Below are 21,081 nucleotides of genomic sequence, written 5' to 3' on the forward strand. Positions count from 1 at the left end.
GCTTATCCAAGCTCTATAAATATGGTAATGCCCCAACATCAATTCTAAATAGTTTGGCTACACACATTGAAAAACTTAAAATTGACAAAATATGGTAGTTCTGGAAGGTATCGTATAGTCTTAAGCCTGTCATTTGATGACTGTGGGCTACATAACACGTTTTTTTTATACGGTCTTACTCAACAAGTTCAGGTACATTTATTGACAAAATTTACTAAGCTTGATTGAATTCCTTTTCTTAGTTGCGTATTAGACTTCAATGATTTTACGGTGGATATTTGACTTTAACGATATAGGCTACTCCTTTTTCTTACGTACCACCAAGATAATATTCGCTTGCTGTAATACAACATGTATTATTTTTCTAATTTTCCTAGGTTCTCAGTTAAGTAAATAACGACCCGATCTTGCTTATTCTTTGAACCTATTGTGTTTTGATGTGTTTTGGCATTTCCCCCTCCCTCTTGTATATCCAAGATACAAGAGGTATTTTGACTTCAAAAAAATAAAATTTTATTGGTATACTCATCGATAAAATTGAAAAATGACAATTTTGCCGCCCTTCGATTTGGAAAAAAAATTCGCCCCTAAGTGCTCTAATAATATAGGCAACTTTATTGAAGATAGCTTGCTCAGTGATATTTCCATTTTTATACATAGTAAGCTCGATGCCCAATGTTTTTCTTGCACTGTAAAGTTCAACAACAAACGGGAATATTGTTTAGATAGTCTAATACAATTGATATTATAATTCAACTGGAAGAGATCTAGTTTCAATATTTAGGTCTTTAAATAAGGTCTTTACGTGATTAACCGATGAATAAAAACTTACTTTAAGATTCTTCCTGGGTGAAACTTCTCGTTTTGGTACATTTCCATCTTCGTCCTCTTTTGATCTTTGCGAACCTGTAATAAAACATATAGAAACCAGATTCAATTTTCAATCTTTGTAAATTTAACTTACCAAGTATCTACTTACCAAGACTCTTACCATGTATCTACTTGTAGCACCACGTTTGCAGCTCTAGCTATAACCTTGCAAAGAGTGAAACACGACCCTTTTGACAAAAAATCAGAAAAGCGTATTTTCTAAGAAACTTTCTAATGAGAAACATCTTCCAAAAGATGCGGATTGAGGAACAATAGCCATTATTCGGATTAAAGAGAGATTTAACTTGTAATTATTGAAAAATGTTCTGGAAAATTTCAGAAATTACCGTGAAGCCCTTCAAAAAGACATTAACTCGAAATAAACTACACAATTGAAATCATTATGGTAGAAAAGACTAAGGAGACTTAAAGCACCCCACCTTCAACAGCAGGGAAAATAATTTTTTTACGTGGGTAGTAGGGATGGAGCCCATTTTCCCTATTTCTTCCAAGAGATTATCGTAGAATGCTGGCAGAAGACTTACTTACTTACTTACTTAGGTCCCGGTCATCCTCGTGGGACGTTTTGGGGCCACTCCTCTTCTTAGCTAATGCGTAAGAACTCGGTACGTTGCTCTATCTGGTGCGATACGTGACAACTGGGCTATCTTGACATTGTCAAAGTGGAAGTTCTCCCTCAATCGTTTTCGTGGTCTGCCTAGTGGACGAAGGCCATGGAGGGATCCTTAAAGGGCGATTTTCGGGAGGCGGCTTGGTTTCATTCGCTTGACGTGGCCAAACCAGTGCAGTGGTTGCTCCTTGATTTTACTTAGAATGGTTTCAGTGGACTGGAGCCTTTGGCGTACTTCCACACTTGTGATTCGGTCAGTGTATTTGATTCTAGCAATGCGAAGGAGGCATCTCATCTCAAAAGCTGGAAGTTTTCTTTCGTCTTCGGTTTTCAGAGTCCATGTTTCGCATCCATAAATAACTATGGGGATTATTAAACTGTTGAATAGGCGCATTTTGAGTTTATTGGCTAGGTGGTTGCTTTTCCAGAGGTTGGCTAGTCTTCGGAAGCTAGAGCTAGCAAGTGCAAGTAGACGTTTCACGTCAGAGCTATGGCAATTATCTGGGGAGAGTACGCTACCAAGGTACAGGAAGTGGTCAACTGTTTCTACCTGTCTCCCGCCTATGGTGATAATGGGCGGGTTGCCTAGTTTACATCTCGTAGTTACCATGACTTTGGTCTTGCTGGCATTGATCTCCATCCCAAACGACTTTGTAGTATCGTAGAGTTTATCAGCTTGTGCCTGCAGTTCTTGTGTAGAGTTGGCTAGCTCAACAATATCATTAGCGATGGTAAGATTGTCTTTCAGCAGCCCTCCTATTGTTGCGCTATATTCCTACTGCATCAGTGACAGAGCAACATTTAGAAAGAGGTTGAAGAGATGTGGTGATAATATCCAACCCTGAAGTAGTCCTGACGAAATTGTGAACTCTTCTGACAGTCCATCAATGGTTACTGCTTGGCCTCGGAACTGGTCGTACAGACTCTTGATTACTTGGACAATCTCATAAGGGATCCCGTAGTGAAGGAGTGTTTGCCAGAGTCCGTCGTGCCATATCAAGTCAAATGCCTGACGAAAATCAACGAATAGTTGGTAGACTTCTTGGTTGAATTCGATATTTCGTTCCTCGAGTTGTCGAACGACGAACATCTGATCGACTGTGGATCTTCCAGGGCGGAAGCTTCCAGGGCGGGGGCCGGCCTGATATTCTCCAGTGGCGAAGGCAGTTGTTGCTTGTAAGCGTCGGAGTAGGACTTTTGTCAGGACACGTGACTGATGGCTCGTGAGGCTGATCGGACGGTAGTTTCCGCACCCTTTCTTTGACCTCCTTTTTGTGAATAGGTACAATGGCAGCCTTGCACCACTGACGGGGTACGTGGCCGGTTTCCCACACAGCAGATACAATGACGTGGTACAAATCAGTTACACCATCCGATCAAATGTTAATAAGTTCAGCAGTGACTCCATCTGGGCCAGGGGCTTTTCCTTGTTTGAGTGACTTGATTGCTGACTTGGTTTCTGACTTTAGTGGGGGTGGTGCTCTAAGTTCTTGGTTGGGTATGGGGAAGCAGGTTAGTATTTCAGGATCTGCAGCTACTGGTGGCTTCAGTTTATCGTTAAAGAATTCTTTCCATCTTTCAAGTTTCATCTTTGAATCACTAATCTCATTTCCGTCTTTGTCCAGGATCACTGATGTTTGCGGCTCTTTTTTCTGGCTTAACTCGCGTACCATTCTGAAAACTGCTCTTTTGTTCCCCTTTTTGAACAGTATTTCGCAGTCTTCGCATTTCTTCCGCAGGTGGTTACGTAGTGCCTTTCTGATCTCTCGCTCTACTCTTCTCTTGAGGAGCTTGTAAATATCCCGGCTGTGGCGGTCGGATTCATTACAAAAAAGTTGCTTATCCTCGCATAGCGCAATGAGCTCATCTGTGATTCATGGTTTTTCATTGGGAGTTTTTCGTCCGAGGACGTTGTTCGCTATCTCGATGATCGCTAATGTGGCCTGCTCGGTCAGGGAGTCTATCTCATTAGCGGTGGTCAAGGGAGAATGATTTGCCAGGATCTTTCGATCCTGGAATAAAGCCGTAACAAAGAGCCTTTTTTGCCAAAAAAAAAAATAATAACAGTATAATATAAATAAATAATAAAATCTTAAAACGAGTAAAATTTAAATTGAATATATAAATCAAGCTTAAAACGATATAAGTATAAAGCCTATTGCGTCGTTAGCGCTTTACCAGAAACTATATGTGTCTTGAACAGTCTTGGAAAGAACTAATAAAATTAAAGTGAATACTGGATATATAATTATATTAATCGCTGAAAACTTATCAGTTCAAGATTGTATTTCATTATAATTTTCATTTTACTTTTAATGTTTAATAAGTACAAAAGAAAATGTTTGTAATATAACTCGTTTTCAGTACAGCGCCAATGACGCAATAGGCTTTACGCTTTTGTCATTAGGGAATCAGTGACCAAGCTGCTGTTTGTAGTAACTTTCGTTCTTTTTACGCTTGATTTGCATATTCAATTTAAGTTTTACTCGTTTTAAGATGCATATATGCATTTATGTTAGTATCTGTTGTATGTTTGTTTGCTATTATTGTTTATTTGATTTCTGTTCGTTTTGGGTTTTATTTATTATTTAATAGTAAAAGATTCTTTATTGGTTTTAAGCTTGATTTGCATTTTTAATTTTAGTTTTACTCGTTTTATGATTTATTTATTAAAACAGGTAATTTTACCTGTTGTGTGTTTATTTCCTATAGTTGTTTATTTAATTTCTGGTTGTTTTGAGTTTGAATTATTATAGATTTTATTTTTGCTGATCTTTAGTTTATTATGAACTTTACTTTTCTTGAAAAACTTCTTTTTCGGAAAGTTTTTTTTTTTTAATTAATCTCTTTCAGACACAATACTCTTGTCTAGGGTATGTCTTGCATGCAAAATATTTTTTGCCAATCCACTTCCCACGAAAGGAGTGACTGTAAAAACTTGGAAGGGGATCGTCGGAATAAAAATTGAAAGTCCTAATACCATTTTAATAGTTGAAATTGACTTGAGGGTAACTGGATCCCCTCCATGCCCATTTTTGCTACCTGGCCTTATAGCCTTACATGAGATAAGGTCAAAATTTAGGAATAGGTATTATGCTCAAATTGTCAAAAGTCTCACTAAATAAGGCTCCTAGTCCTAAGAGGACCTTTGGTTTTGAAATAGGGAAATCTAGAAAACAAACTATTGACTCATCCAAAAAAAAGGTCAACAAATCTTTTTTTTGGTCAAGTTGAAATTTAAATCCATAAGTCCCAGAACGAATGGAACCTTAATTGAACCTTGTACATTAGTATAAGTAAAATTTTAGTTTGTGGGTGCAGTCCTCCCTCTTCTGATAATAGGCCTCGAAATATAGCCACAGTCCTTTTTTGCCATTGGCTTTGAAAGTTTCAAGAATTGTTGCCTGTGCTTATAGATTTGCTGGGATGTGGAGGGTGATAGTGGGCCTAAAAATGGGTCGAAGAAGTTTATATCCTTAATCAGCTGGAAATGTTGCAGCTCCCAGTACCAAAGGGAGCCTAAAATATAAAAAATTGTGTTTGGCAAAATGGTGTCCAAAGGACTGCATTTGGCTAAAAGACTTTTTTCCGAACGCAGTTTTGGAAAACCACAGACAGGTGTTTACCGATCAGCTTTAAAGTTATACGTAAACAAGGTCAAGAGAATTATAGGCATCGCAATAGCGCTGCTTAAGTAAAGAATGATGTTGGCACAATGTAGTATTTATTTGTTTCCTTTAGACCAGGGCATTTCGTATCAAAGGAGTTGTCGTAGAAACTTTGAAAAAGGGCTCATTCGATTGGAAATTGGAGTGGGTTGTGCCCTTTTTAATAATCGAAAGTGATTGGAGGGTAGCTAACCCTCCTCTCACGTCCACTATTCCCCCAAACACATCCAATCAAAAATTTTCAGATAGCCATTTTGTTCAACGTAATAGAAAGTTCTGGAAATTAGATTTTTGAGGATGACAACCCCCCCATCTCTCAGTGCAAGGGTTATAAGTTATGCCATGGTGGCATATAAGGTTTATATTGAAAGCGTTGTCGTAGAAAATTCAAAAGGCAACTAATACCCCTTCCACGCCCACCATTTCCCTGAGCACATCCAATCAAAATTTGAGATAGCCATTTTGTTCAGTGTAGTTGATTCCACATAGAAAAATATGTTTTTGAGGAGGACACTCCTTCACAGCCCTCAGGGCAAGGGTTGTAAGTTATGCCCTGGGGGCATATAAGGTATTTATAGAAAGTGTTGTCGTAAAAACTTCAAAAAAGGCTCATTCGATTGGAAATTCAAAGAGCTAGTGCCCTTTTTAATAGTCAAAAGTGATTGGAGGGCAACTAGGGCCCCTCTCACGCCCACCTTTTCCACAAACACATCCAATCAAAATTTGGAGATAGTCATTTTGTTCAACATGGTTGATAGTTCTGGAAACTAGGTGTTTGAGGATGACAACCCCCCTCATTTCTCAGGGCAAGAGTTGTAAGTTCTGCCCTGGGACTATTTAAGGTTTTTATAGAAAGTGTTGTCGTAGAAACTTCAAAAAGGGCTCATTCAATTGGAAATTGAAAGTGCTATTGCCCTTTTTAATAGTCGAAAGTGATTGAGGGGCAACTAACCCCCCTCTCACGCCCACCATTTCCCCAAACCCATCCATTCAAAATTTTGAGAAATCTATTTTGTTCAACGTAGTTGAAAGTTCTGGAAATTAGGTCTTTTAGGATGATAACCCGCCTCAGAGCCCTTAGTGCAAGAGTTGTGAGTTACGCTCTGGGGGCATATAATTTTTATATAGAAAGTTGTTTCAGAAGTTTAAAAAGTGCTCATTTGATTGAAAATTGAATGGGCTAGTGCCCTTTTTAATAGTCGAAAGTGAGTGGAGAGTAATTAACCCCCCTCTGACGCCCACCATTTTTCCAAACATATTTAATCAAAGTTTAGAGATAGCCCTTTTGTTCAATGTAGTTGTAAGTTCTGGAAATTATGTATTTGAGGATGACAAACCCCCCATAGTCCCAGGGCAAAGGTTGTAAGTTATGCCCAGGGGGCGTATGAGGTTCTTTTAGATAGTGTTGTCTTAAAAACTTCAAAATCGGCTCATTCATGGGGAAATTGGGAGGGCTAGTGCCCTTTTTAATAGTCGAAAGTGATTAGAGGGTAGCTAACCCTCCTCTCACGCCCACTATTTCCGCAAACACATCCAATCAAAAATTTTCAGATAGCCATTTTGTTCAATGTAATAGAAAGTTCAGGAAATTAGGTATTTGAGGATGAAAACCCCCCATCCCTCAGTGCAAGGGTTATAAGTTATGCCCTGGTGGCATATAAGGTTTATATTGAAAGCTTTGTCGTATAAAATTCAAAAGGCAACTAATACCCCTTCCACGCCCACCATTTCCCCAAGCACATCCAATCAAAATTTGAGATATCCATTTTGTTCAGTGTAGTTGATTCCGCATAGAAAAATATGTTTTTGAGGAGGACACTCCCCCACAGTCCTCAGGGCAAGGGTTATAAGTTATACCCTGGTAAGCGACAACGCTTACCTATACTAAGCGTTGTCGTAGAAAATTCAAAAGGGCTCATTTGATTGGAAATTGAGAGGGCTAGTGCATTTTTTAAAGTTGAAAGTTATTGGAGAGCTACTAACGTCCCTCTCATGCCCACTATTTCCCCAAAAACATCCAATCAAAATTTTAAGATAGCCATTTTGTTTAACGTAGTTGAAAGTTCTGTAAATTAGGTATTTGAAGAAGACAACCACCCTCACAACCCTTAGGGTAAGGGTTGTAACTTATGCTTTGGGGACATATAACTTGTTTATAGAAAGCGTTGTCGTAGAAACTCAAAAAAGGCTCATTCGATTGGAAATCGAAAGGCCTTGTGCCCTTTTTAATAGTCAAATCATAGGAACTTCGAAAAAGGCTCATTCGATTGAAAATGGAAAGGGCTAATACGCTTTTTAAGAGTCAAAAGTGATTGGGGGGCAACTAGTCCTCCTCCCACGCCCACCCACCCATTTGTCCATTATGTTTAAAAACTAAATTTTGCCTTAAGATTAAATCAAAATGCACTGTGTTAATGCTCATTTCCAATAAGGCATCTCAGCATTATTTCAAGAACGACTGAAGGTATTATGTTCAAACTTTCGGGGCTACTTCTGCTCTTAAAATTTAACCAAATAAAAAAAGCGTAAGTGTATCCAAGCTATCAAAAAAAGTAAACAGATTTTTTTGCGAATGGTATTAAGTTATCCATTTCACGTCAACTAGAAGAGGTATGACACAAAATTAAACGCTACTATTTGTGTCCAGATTTTTAAAAGGGTGTAGCCTATGTTGTTAAAAATTGCTGAAAATTTTTCTCCAGCATACATATAGCAGGCCAAACTATAAAGTCTTAAAAAACGAAAAGATTTAAAGTATTATTTTGTTTTTCCCTGAAAAGACTATGCCAATATAAAACGAACAGAAATTAATTAGAAAAACTTGTCCACAAAATAGGTTTTTCAAAGAAAAGGAAAGAACTGCATTAAACCAAAAATGAGCAAAAATATAATCGAATAATCTGCCAAGCGTGAAACTACCACAAATTAGCATCGATAAATAAATGAAACCAAAAACGAACAGAAATTAATTAGAAAAACTTGTCCACAAAATAGGTTTTTCAAAGAAAAGGAAAGAACTGCATTAAACCAAAAATGAGCAAAAATATAATCGAATAATCTGTCAAGCGTGAAACTACCACAAATTAGCATCGATAAATAAATGAAACCAAAAAAGAACAGAAATTACAATAAATAACCGAGTCAAACTCAAAACGAGCAGAAATTAACATGAGTTGAGCTCAAAATCCCTAAGCCTTCCCAAGGCCAGAACATAATTTGCACTTTACTGAAAATTAATGTTCTGAATTAATTTAGATTGAATTAATGTTCAATTAATTTACTAACAATGCACAAATTAATGTGCATTGTCTTTTTAATATACATACACTGATAATTAGTAATCAAAATGTTAATATCATTTGATTTATTAAAGTTATAGAAGTAAAAACATTTATATTTTTTCAGTGAGGTGCAAATTATGTTCTGGCCTTGGGGAGGCATAGGGGCTTTGAGCCCTACTCATGTTAATTTCTGCTCGTTTTGAATCAGATTCAGTCTATTTAATCAGAATCAGATTTGTGGTAGTTTCATGCTTGGTAGATTATTTGATTTTATTTTTGTTCATTTTTGGTTTAATGGAGTTCTTTACTTTTCTTTGAAAAACTTGTTTTGTGGAAACAGTTTTTTTTTAATTAATCTTAATAAAGACGAAGAATTTTCAAAATAAAGATAGGTTGCATTGATTCATGACGTTCTAAACTTGGCGCGGTATATTTCTGTGTTTATCCTATAGTCAATTAAGCAATAACGTTTAATGTTTATTGCGACACACAGAGCTCAACAGCAGTGGAATAATAATACAAGTTTTAGTTGTGGAATTTCCAACTGACTAACAATCCAAAACTGAATGGATTCTCGACTCCCAGTCTCAAGCCTTAGCTACTCAAAAAAGGAAATGAGGAAGTACTTGAGACGGAATTTTATTGAGGGAAAAAAACACTATTTGCAAAGACTAAAATTTGAAACTAATTTTTGCTCCATTGGTTCACAACGCACAAAAATTGCCTCAAATGTATCTTATTCCAGATAGGATTAAAATCTCAAAGGCATGGAGACAGGCCCAAGAAAACTTCAATGAAGACAAAACATTTTAAAATCTTGTAGTATTAGTATGTCACGTCTTAAATTGGGGAACATATTTTACTTTCTCCGTTTCCTGAAACTCACAGGGCATATAGAAAGAGGAAGGAGGTCTGAATGAAGAAAAACTGTCAAAAACTATATGTTGTATTGATTCGTAACGCCCAAAAATCGCCCCGCATTTGTTTTGACTTTGATCAGCTCGTAACTTACTGAGCACATACACTGGACAAAACAAAACCAACAGGAGAAAATATTTTGAAAAAGATTGGATAGATCGATTTGAGACACCCCAAATGGACCAAACCTTGTTTTTATCTCATTGGCATGAAACTTTCAAAGTTAGTAACATGGAGCAGTGGGAAGACACATTTTTTAAGAAAAAAATAGGTTTTTTATTCATCAGATTTATTTAATCATCTATATTAGTATCTTTGTTTTTGTTTTGATTATTCATTTAGATTTCTGTTCGTTTTGCTTCCCAGTATTCCTTGGTAGAAAATTTCTGGTCGTTCTCAGTTTGAATTATTATAGGACTTTATTTCTGATAGTCTTAATTTTAATATGGTTCTTCACTTTTCTTTAGAAACCATTTTTCGGGAAAGTTTTTTAAAATTAATTTTTGTTTGTTTATGATTATCAAAGCTTTATTATAAAGGCGGGTGTCATTTCCTGGTTGATTTTATGTGGAATAATTCAGATGATAAATTTTTAGAATAAATTATTAGAACAGCGAATTCTATTTCAAGTTCTTGTTATTATTTTCTATGTTGTATCGTAGTTGCAGAGATCGAAAGACGCACGAGATTTTAAACGAGATAAAAAGTTATGACTAAAACAAACAAAAACTATAAAACCTTGAAAAACTGTTCCAGCCCTGGTGTGCATTAGGTTTTTGTTTTGCTCAAAAAATCTTCCTGAATATTTTTCCGGACCTGTAATAAATCTCTGTTTCTTTCCTGCCAAAAGTTTAAAGGATCTCTGCGCATTATGGTTTTTTTGTTAATGTGTTTTATTCTTACCTAAAGGACTCGGTGATAAGGATTCACCGTCACTTTCGAACGATTGAGCGTCAAGTTTGTAAGGCGAGGGGCTTCTTAAACGAGGATTTTCTATCTCTGAAAAGCTGCTATTTGGACTAGGAGACAAACTGCTATGCCTGAAAAATTAAAAACGACAATAAAAGCCCAAATCAAAACTAATCTTAAACAGTTAGCATGTCAAATACAGATTATGGCTACATTTAGGTAATAGATACTTTATATTCCAAATCGAATTTCATTTGCCCCTAGTAGAGAGATTTTCAAAATCTCATGTTGTATATGACCTACAAATGCTTTGGCTAAACGTCAGATTTTGCACCAGAAAATAACAAGTTTCTTCCTTTAAACATATTCGTAACAATTTCCCGTTGGTGACATATGCATCAAAGGAGAAAGGCTCTTACAGCTAGCCAGATACAACAACCTATGCGTGACAAACACTCTCTTTAAGCACAAGAGACTCCACCTCGTTACATGGTGTTCGAATGACGGTGTAACAACCGCTCGGATCAACCACATCTAAGTCAGCAGAAGATGGAGAAGCTCCTGCACAGATTGCCGAGTATACAGAGGAGCAGACGCAGAATCTTTAAATGGATCCGATCACTTTCTCCTCACTTGCAAAGTGCCTCATCATTTTAGTAGACAGAAGGGACAGAAGGCAGGGAAGCGCTTCGATGTGTCGAAGCTAAGATGCCCGGAAATATAAACTGACTTCGAGTTAAAGCTAAGCAACCGGTTCGAAGCCTTAAACCGACTTTCACACGTCGGCGAAGAATGGACGCAGATAAAAATTGCGACACAGGGCGTAGCTGAGGAGGTGCATGGCCACACAAAACGAAAACAGCGAGTGTGGATCTAAGACCCCACCATAGAACTAGTCGAGAAGAAGAGACCACTCGTGGGAGGTGCAAAAGAACCCTTAAAAGTAGTCTGCAAAGTAGTTAAGCAGTCACTGAAACGGGACAGAGAACAATACTGGTCAGATCTGGCAAATGAGTTGGAACAAGCACCCAAGAACCACAAGAGCAGGAAAATATTCAAACTCCTGAAAGAAACGACAAGACAAGCTCCTGTCACGGTTGACACACTGAAAGATAAGTCTGGAGAACTCATGCGTACAGAGGAAGGACGCACAGAACGCTGGCAAGAGCAGTTTTCTGAGCTACTGAACCCTGCTAAACCCGTGTGCGATCTACCTACCTTCTCGAGTCCTGCTAGAGAGCCCTACATGATCAACCTCGATCCTCCAAGCATTGTGGACGTACTAAAAGCGCTGAAGTGCATGCAAAACAATAAAAATACAGGGGATGATGGGATCCCTTCTGAAATGTTCAAGTCTTCACCAACTCTATTATGCCACCTAACCGAACTTTTTGTCCAGGTATGGACGAAGAAGACCTTTCCACAAGACTGGAAAGTATCAGTCCGCGTTCCGCTATACAAAAAAAATAGGCCATTTGTGGAAGCTGTAGAGGTATCTCCCTGATCGACAATGCCATGTAGACTTTCTGTGTAACTCTGTTGAATTGATTCAAAGACGCACGAGGCAAGGTAGCCTGTCCTGAACAAGCAGGCTTCAGACCAGGCAGAGGCTGTCCAGAACAGATACTGACTATTCGACTCATTCTTCAGCAGTACAGAAGGTTTCATCTACCCCTTCTCGTCGCTTTTATTGACTTTTTAACTGCCATCGATTCTCTCATCAGAGAGGAGATATTGAGAATTATGGCTGAAGACGCTGCACCACAAAAGCTCATTGAGATACTCCGAAGTGCGTATAAGGACAATGAGAATTGCGTCTGTGTTTCCAGCAGTGAAACTCGTACGCTTTCAGTTGAGTTTGGGGTAAAGCAGGGATGCTCCCTTTCGCCTATATTGTTCAACTACGCGATAGACTGGATCATGAATAATGCAATGAAAAACCAGAGTGGAATAGTATTCTTACAAATAGCTTGTTTCCTCCAGTCCCTGACAGATCTGGACTTCATAGACGACGTTGTTGAGCTGGAAACTACCGCCGACAGCTTACAAGTCATGATCAACGATACCTCTGAGGTCTCAAAGAGCATCGGACTGGTCATCAGTGGCGCAAACGCTAAAGTACTGGCTCTCAACCAAGCTGCTCCTTGCCAGGTTACTCTCGACCGTGAGCCAATGAAAAACGTCGAGGAATTCAAGTATCTTGGCTCTATCCTAACACCAGATGGCGGAGCTGAAAGAGATATCTCTGCCCACATAGCAAAAGCCTGGGGAGTATTTACTAGTCTAAAAAAAAAAACTATGGACCAGACGGGAGATCTCAACCAAAACGGAAGTCAGAATCTATGTTGGAACTGTTCGAGCATTACTACTGTATGCATGCGAGGCATGGCCGATCTAGGCTGAAAATGTGAGAACTTTGTACGTGTTCGACCACCGCTGCCCTCGTTACATCCTCCGCATTAAGAGATGGGAGAGGATTTCCAATAGTGAAGTAAGAAGTCGCTGTGGCCAATCAGAAGAGCTATCGCTAATCATTAAGACGTCGCCTGAAGCTCCTCGGCCGCACATTGCGACGTCCCGAAGGTACAATATGTTGAGACATCATTGTCTGCGAACCAGCCCCCTCCTGGAAACGTAAGCCAGGAGGATAAAAGAAGAACCAGTGGCACAAATACAAAGAGAACCAGGAACCGTGGGGTGGATTCAGGAGACACGGTCGGAGATGGGACAAAGACTGGCTGAAGATCACCAGAGAAGCTGCAGCCGACAGGTCCAAGTGGTCGTCGGAAGTCATCCCAAGATCCTTTGGTGCCGGGCAGGGCAGTTCATCGTCTGGTTCCCGCCAAAAGTAAAGTGAAGTAAGTAAAGGACCACAGCCATAGTAACTAAAAGTTATTAAACGTGCTTTGAAAAAAAAAAATGCCTGATGAAAAAATTGCCATCTGACATTGATTCAGGAACGGTAAGTATTATTTCGGCTCGTCTTAAAAGTAAAAATTTATTGTGAAAAAAAATTTATGGTGATTTCGAAAAAAAAAGCTGAACTCCCTCAAAAATGAAAAGTGTAACATTGGAATCAGCATGGCCGAAAATCATATACAGGGAAATTACGGTCCCCCTTTTTGAACAACAAGGGAAATCATTTTTTTTACATGGGTAGCACTGATCTGTTTCCCGTTTTTTTGTTTTTATTTCTTTTATTTCCAGGCCTAAGGGGTTACCAGAACGTCATAGAGAGGTGCTTAAGGGCTCATTCAGAAGTTATTTCTCATATCTACGTGCTTTTTCTAAATTCCGCCATATGAAAGTCCCAAATGGCACCAAACATGAAAATTTTGTGCCCATTTTCAAGGGGTGGGGCTAGAGGTCTGCAAGAACATCGTCAATAGATTTTTAATAGCTCATATAAAATATATTGCTCATATCTTCGCCCTTTCTATGAATCCCGTCATCTGCAAGTTCCAAATGGCACTAAAAACGGCACTTTTGGTACCATAACTCAAGTGGAAAAGCTGGGGCTAGTGGGCTGGCAGACCTCGTAACAGAGATGTTTAATGGCTCATTTGAAAGCTATTTCTGATATTTACGTGCTTTTTAAAATTTTACTTGATAAATCAATCCAACATTTCTGTATGCTGTTCTATGACTTTCCGGGTATTAAAAAAATATTAGTTTTACTCTTACGTATATTTTAAAGATAATTTTAACTGTATACTGAAAGTTACTTATGTCAAAACTGGTGTAAGACAATGAAAAGCTTTAAAGCTTTATAAAAAGCTACTGCGGAATCACTATTCCTTTTTTTATACTTATCTTTTGTGTTTTCAGTAAAGGGCTAGTTTTCTATAATCCTAGAAACATAGCGGAATAAAATTGGTATGTTTGTTTGTCCTAGTGTTATTGGCATATATTAGATAGGCTGTGAAATTAAATTTTTGTCCGTTTAAGTTTCAACCTCGCTCTTTACTTTCCTCGGAATTTTTGTTTTTTAATCAATATTTTTAAAAGGTTGCTATAGGATCGAATAATTACCTTCCAATAATGTTGAGGGAATATCTAGAATTATTTGCACTTTGGAGAGGGCTTTTCGGCTTAAGCTTAGCTTGATCTTCGTCAGAACTATTTGATCCATCATCTTGCTCAGAACTTGTCTGACCTAAAACAGAAGGTAGAAAATTTTACTATAATCTTTGATTAATAGAATCTTTTCTTCGTTCTCCATATATTTGAAAATATAGACCATCAATTTTAAAAAGACGTGTTAATTGGGACCCTGAAAAATACCAAGATAATGCTGAAATTAAAAATAGGGCTTCTGTTAAAATGGCTTGGTTTTCAGTTCCACTTCAATATTCAACTTTCAATTCATCCATCAGTCTGACCTTTCTCTGTGCATATTGAATTTTTTCGTTCTTATCCTAATTTTATTAAACAAAATACATTTTTCTTGAATTCAAGTACCCTCCGTGGGTAAAAAAAAGAACTTTTGTCCAAGCTAGCTTATGAAAATTCTGAAAATTACTAAAAGCGTCTATTTGAACTATTAGAGCTATACATTAAAGATTTGTCATGAAAGTTGCAAAATCATAGATATGTGATTAATCTCTACACACAAGCAACCTTTGTTCGCAGAAGATGTTCAGCCCATCTTCAAGCTCTCTAAAATGAAGTTGATGTAGTTTGCTCCAGTGACGGATTCAGGGGAGTGGTGGGGTGCCCCACTAGCAAAGTTCAAAATAGTGAAATGTACTTAGTTAACGCAAATTTGAGTTAATTAAACTTGCTCTTAACGTAAGTTTATCGTATCAAACTATTTTGCGCCTCCCTCTAAGAAATCCTGAATCCGCCCCTGGTTTGCTCTGGTCCCAATAGGATCACCTACAAGTCACCTCGTTGAAAACTGAATTTCTCACTTACATTGCGTCTATGCCACCTTCCATCACTATTAACTTAGGCTTAGAAACCATTTTTGTTTCGTCTTCTCTGAAATAATTCCTTGACTATCAACTTTGACCTAGAAACTACTTCCGTATAATCTTCTCTCAAATAATTCCATGACTATCACCTTTGGTCAAGAAACTACTTCCGTATAATCTTCTCTGAAATAATTCCTTGACTATCAACTTTGGTCAAGAAAGTTCTTCTGTATCGTCTTTTCTGAAAAAATTAAGGCCCCCCCGATTAGTTCAGATTTTAAGGCTACTAAGACACTTGCTATCTCAGCGTTGAAATAACTGAGACAATTGCACGAGCTGCTTCCTCGAGGCAAAGAACAGCTTGACAAAATAATCTTGGGTAGATTATTTACAATACTTTGTTCGTCCCATATGCGTCCATTTTGGTCCTATTATGAAGTTTATTCACACTGTTTGAGCTGAAAGAAATTTGATCTATATTCTTTTGCTTTTGCAAACATCTTCTATAGTTGATTCTTTGGACTCATGACCGGAACATTTCCAATAGATACATATGCTTTTTCTTATATATATTTGAAAATAGATTAGCTTGTGAATAGACTCCGCAAATGTTGTAAAAATATTGTAGAATTTCCGCTTTACTGTGTCGTTTAAGTGTGTTGTCTATGTTTTTGTGAGTTTTTTGTTAGCACCTTTTTTTTCTCCTCTAAGTGCTCTAGGTCCTAGAGCACTTAGAGGAGAAAAAATAAAGGTTTCCACTGTGCAAAAAATCCTAGAGTCTAGGATTTTGTGCACAGTGAAAATTCTTTCCTCCTGCATCTAACCATGGCCTTTACAAAACCCTGGTTACAACTGAGGAACGGGATTTTAGGCAAGACGTAGAATAATACAAAGCAATGACATTTTCCAAATCGTTAAAAGAGAATAGCACTAAAAGAGAAAATGTATTTTAAAAATACTTGTCTTATCTAGGATTAGGATCTAAGTTACCACGCCCAAAGGCAGGGAGCTTACTGCCACGCTATCAAGTCTTGTATAGTAGTGTTTGTCTATGATTTTGAATAGGAGCAATCATTCATTTACGTTGTTTTATTAATTTTACTTAAGTAAAGCATAAAATTTTTCAAGAAAGCGCAATTGGAATGTTATCAGACGTTGTATATGAATAAAACTTGGAAGTAAATCGAAAACGGCTCACGTAAATTCATGTGACAAACAAAAAGAAGTCGGTACGTTGGGAAAAACGAGTTAAGAGTTATAAAAAAAAAACACACACATAGTGGTTCTCCTTCCACGCGTAGGGTATAATAACAACGCTACCCTTTTTATAGTAGCATTGGTAGTAGGTTTTATCAATGACATGAAAGAATAAGTATACCTATAACAGGGCAAAATAGAATCGAACGCTACCCTCCTCCGCTTAGGTATGTGACAACATAATCTTGATCATAATTTTTGTAATTAATACACTATCAGTCCCCTTCGCAGGTGAAATGAGGAATAACCGCTGAGTACCAAGATTCAGCTATGGATTCATTTTCCACTTAAATCCATTTCTTTCCGCTTGATTTCCTTGGAGTATATTTCTTTCCTTCTTTTGTAATTACAGTCTAGTGAGACTCTTAATGGGAAAAAATCACCAAAAAAACTACTTCATTTCCTTCCTGCCTTGGATTCTGGCAATATTCCTAACGAATATTTAGTTCTTATTCAACTTAATTTAAAAAAAAAGCCAAAAAGAAAGTTCTGAAAATATAAGTAAAGAGCCACGTTAAAACTTCAGGTGAGCAGAAGTAAATTCCTATAATAGTTCAAAATTAAAAAATAACTAAATTACGACTAAAGATAATGGGCATCAAACTTAAAGATAATGGGCATTGACATTGATGACCAAATCAATCCTAAATTAATTAGATACTCAAGTGTATGTTAAAACACTTTATTTACGTTTCATTGAAAATCTATGTGTGTTTTGAATAGTGTTCTAGCTTTTCAAAACATTGATAAAAAAGAAAACAAAATCCCTACAATAATCAAGATGTTTGGAAATAACTACTGGAAAAAAAAATGAATTTTTAATGTATAAAGATACGAATTCCTGGAAATCTCAGCAATTCAAGAATAAAAAGTTTACCTGTAGTTACAAGTAGCAGTAGTAATCTCAAGTAGTAGTAATAGTAGGCACAAGTTGTAGTAGTAGTAGTCAGACGTCGTAGTAGTAATCGCAAGCAGTAGTAAAAGTTGCAATTAGTAGCACTTGCAAGTAGTAGTATTAGTTGCAAGTAGTTTTATTAGCTGCAAGTAGTAGTATTAGTCACAAGTAGTAGTAGTATTCACAAGTAGTACTAGTAGTAGTCTGAAGTAGTAGTAACAGTCACAAGTGTTAGGCGTGATCACAAGTAGCAGTAGTAGCCGTTGTAGTAGTAGTCGTAAGTAATAGTAGTAATAGCCACCATTAGTAGTGTCACATGTAGCGATGGTAATTACAAGTAGCAGCAGTACTTTTAAGTGGTAACAGTAGTCACAAAAGGTAGCAATAGTAAGAAGTAGTATTAGTGACATGTATTTTCTGGGTTGCAGCGGTAGCAAGCAACCTAGTAAGAGACGATCCAGTCCAATACTAAAAAATACAATTAGTAGTCAAAGGCAGTAGTAGTAACAAGCAGTAGAAGTATTCAAATGTAGTCACATTAGAAGTAGTCACAAGCGGTAGTAGCAATTTATAGTAGTAGTATTAGTCTAGTAGCCAGATGTAGTATCAGCAATCGGAGGTAGTAGTAGCCCCCTCCCTCAATGTTTTTGGTCAATCGGTGAAAAAAGATGTTTTTCAGACGCCTCCAAAATATCCTATTCTGTCAAATCAAGGCCACAAACATACTGACATGAAATTTACCAATCTTGGTTGAAATTTGGATCTTGGTTGCGCAGGTTAAACGCTTGGTTAAACGCAGCGGTTTTAACGACTAATTCAGGAGAGATCTAAATACCATTTATACCGCTGCCATAGGAATCTCCATGCTATTTGAGTACGGCCATAGGACCATGCTATTTGCGTACGGCCATAGGACCATGCTATTCTACGTACGGTCATAGGAATTTCCATGCTATTTGCGTACCGCACGTTCCTTAGTACCTCGCCATGCTATTTGCGTACGGCCATAGGGATTCCCATGCTATTTGCTTGAGGCCATAGGAACCACGCTCTATAGAGGTTCTAGGAGCCACTGAAATGTATCAAGTTGAAAGAACTTTATCTAGGTCATCCCTTAGGGCACTTTTCACCTATCAAAGAGATTTGCTTGAGGCCCTAGGAATTCCCATGCTATTCTACGGGTCCTCTACACCTTTTCAAAGAGAGTCAGAAGTCCCTCACACAGTTTGACGTACACAGTTTGACGTGTTTGGGGAGATTACGTTCCTTGGCACCTTTTCAGAGCATGTACGTTCCTTGGCACCTTTTCAGAGCATGTACTTATGGATACCTTTCCAAGCAACGTGATTAAACACGCTTTTAAAATCGGTCATGTTTGATTGACATTTGCAAAAAGGGATAAGGAATTCGAAAATTGGACACTATGAACGATATTAATTAATGTTTGAAAAATAGGAGTGTGATTGATTCTAATTAGTGATTGGATAATTTTTAACAAGAAATCTCTGAATAAAATATTTTTGGAGGGATGGGAGAGAGTTTTGCTTGCCTTTCATTGGTACCTTTCCAGAGCATGTACTTGACGGTGGAGAAAAAGGGTTAGCAATTACGAGCGGAGAAAAATTAGCAATTACGAGCGGGGATTCCCCGCTGGTTTCTGAAAAAAGGGTTAAAGTGATTAGCAATTACGAGCGGGGATTCCCCGCTGGTTCCTGAATTGCCTTACGTTCCTTGACACCTTTCCAGAGCATGTACTTGACGATGGAGAAAAAGGGTTAAAGTGATTAGCACTTACGAGCGGGGATTCCCCGCTGGTTTCTGAAAAAAGGGTTAAAGTGATTAGCAATTACGAGCGGGGATTCCCCGCTGGTTCCTGAATTGCCTTACGATCCTTGCCACCTTTCCAGAGCATTTACTTGACGATGGAGAAAAAGGGTTAAAGTGATTAGCAATTACGAGCGGGGATCCCTCACTGGTTCCTGAATTGCCTTATGTTACTTGGTACCTTTCCAGAGCATGTACTTCACGATAAAGAAAAAGGATTAAAGTGATTAGCAGCTAAGGTTACCTCAATGGCGTTTAAACAGTGTTGTCAATTTAAAATAGAGTTTAACATTATAGTATACTAAAAACTTGATACTAAGAGAGATGTAGATGGCAAGAAAAGAATTTTAATAATGGATAGCTTTACTTCTTCGATGTGTTCTGTATAATATACACAAGTGGCGTTTGAACAGTGTTGTCAATTTAAAATATAGTTTAACATTATAGTATACTAAAAAGTTGATACTAAGAGAGATGTAGATGGCAAGAAAAGAATTTTAATAATGGATAGCTTTACTTCTTCGATGTGTTCTGTATAATACACAAGTGGCTTTTGAACAGTGTTGTCAGTTTAAAATATGGTCTAACGTTATAGTATACTAAAAAGTTGATACTAAGAGAGATGTAGATGTAGATGTAAAAAAATTTAATAATGGATAGCTTTACTTCTTCGATTTGTTCTGTATAATACACAATTGGCGTTTGAACAGTGTTGTCAGTTTAAAATATGGTCTAACGTTATAGTATACTAGAAAGTTGGTAGTAAGAGAGATGTAGATGGCAAGAAAAGAATTTTAATAAAGAAATTCAGAACAATCCATAGAAATCCTTACAGATCAAGTAGTGAGGTATACATGAGTATGAACCATCATGGATCATAAGCACCAGCGACCCTAACCATCAGGGACTTCAATCCTCCATAGGTCCCCTATCCCCAAACTGGAAGGGCAGCCCCTCCCTCCCACATTTTGGACCCCCCCCCCCTCCCCTCACCATTTTTCTTTTGATTTTTTTAACATGATATATTTTTTTCAACTTTTTTTTTACATGTCTTCGAATGAGATGAAACATACTTAAATTCAGTAGTGTTTTGTCGTGCTTTACCTTGTCACAGTTACATTCTCTTGATTTTTCAATGTTCATTTTGGATTTCTTTCATTGAAATGCAAGAGTTGGAATATTTCAGTAGTGTTTTGTCTTGGTTTACCTTGTCCCAGTTACATTCTCTTTTTGTTCATTTTGAATTTCTTTCGTGAAATGCAAGAGTTGGAATATTTTAGTAGTGTTTTGTCGTGGTTTACCATGTCACTGTTACATTCTCCTGATTTTTCAAAGTTCATTTTGAATTCCTTTCATGAAATGCAAGAGTTGGAATATTTCAGTAGTGTTTTATCGTGATTTACCTTGTCACAGTTACATTCTCTTAATTTTTCAAAGTTCATTTTGAATTTTTTTCGTTGAAAAGCAAGAGTTAGAATATTTCAGTAGTGTCTTGTTGTGCTTTACCTTGTCACAGTTACATTATCTTGATTTTTTTCAAATTTCATTTTGGATTTCTTTCGTTGAAATGCAAGAGTTGGAATATTTCAGTAGTGTTTTGTTGTGCTTTACCTTGTCACAGTTACATGCTGTTAATTTTTCAAAGTTCGTTTTGAATTTCTTTCGTGAAATGCAAGAGTTGAAATATTTCAGTAGTGTTTTGTCGTGGTTTACCATGTCACAGTTATATTCTCCTGATTTTTCAAAGTTCATTTTGGATTTCTTTCATGAAATGCAAGAGTTTGAATATTTCAGTAGTGTTTTATCGTGGTTTACCTTGTCACAGTTACATTCTCTTGATTTTTCAAAGTTTCTTTGGATTTATTTCCTTGAAATGCAAGAGTTGGAATATTTCACTAGTGTTTTGTCGTGG

The 21,081-nt window shown here is 37.4% G+C and overlaps 1 protein-coding gene across 1 annotated transcript in view; it reads right to left on the reverse strand.

Annotated features, from left to right (window-relative positions):
• The window catches only part of LOC148942104 (uncharacterized), a 124,263-nt gene that overhangs the window by 48,127 nt on the left and 55,055 nt on the right, over positions 1-21,081 (reverse strand). The window contains exons 3-5 of the mRNA XM_089103588.1: positions 14,310-14,433; positions 10,272-10,408; positions 833-906 (exon numbers count right to left, since the gene is read on the reverse strand). Coding sequence (XP_088959714.1) covers positions 833-906; positions 10,272-10,408; positions 14,310-14,433 — 335 coding nt within the window. The remainder of the gene's footprint in view (positions 1-832; positions 907-10,271; positions 10,409-14,309; positions 14,434-21,081) is intronic.

This window comes from Artemia sp. Qi Xiang Cuo, chromosome 17 (genome assembly GCF_049724085.1).
Source record: "Artemia sp. Qi Xiang Cuo chromosome 17, ASM4972408v1, whole genome shotgun sequence".
Taxonomy (NCBI): Eukaryota; Metazoa; Arthropoda; class Branchiopoda; order Anostraca; family Artemiidae; genus Artemia; species Artemia sp. Qi Xiang Cuo.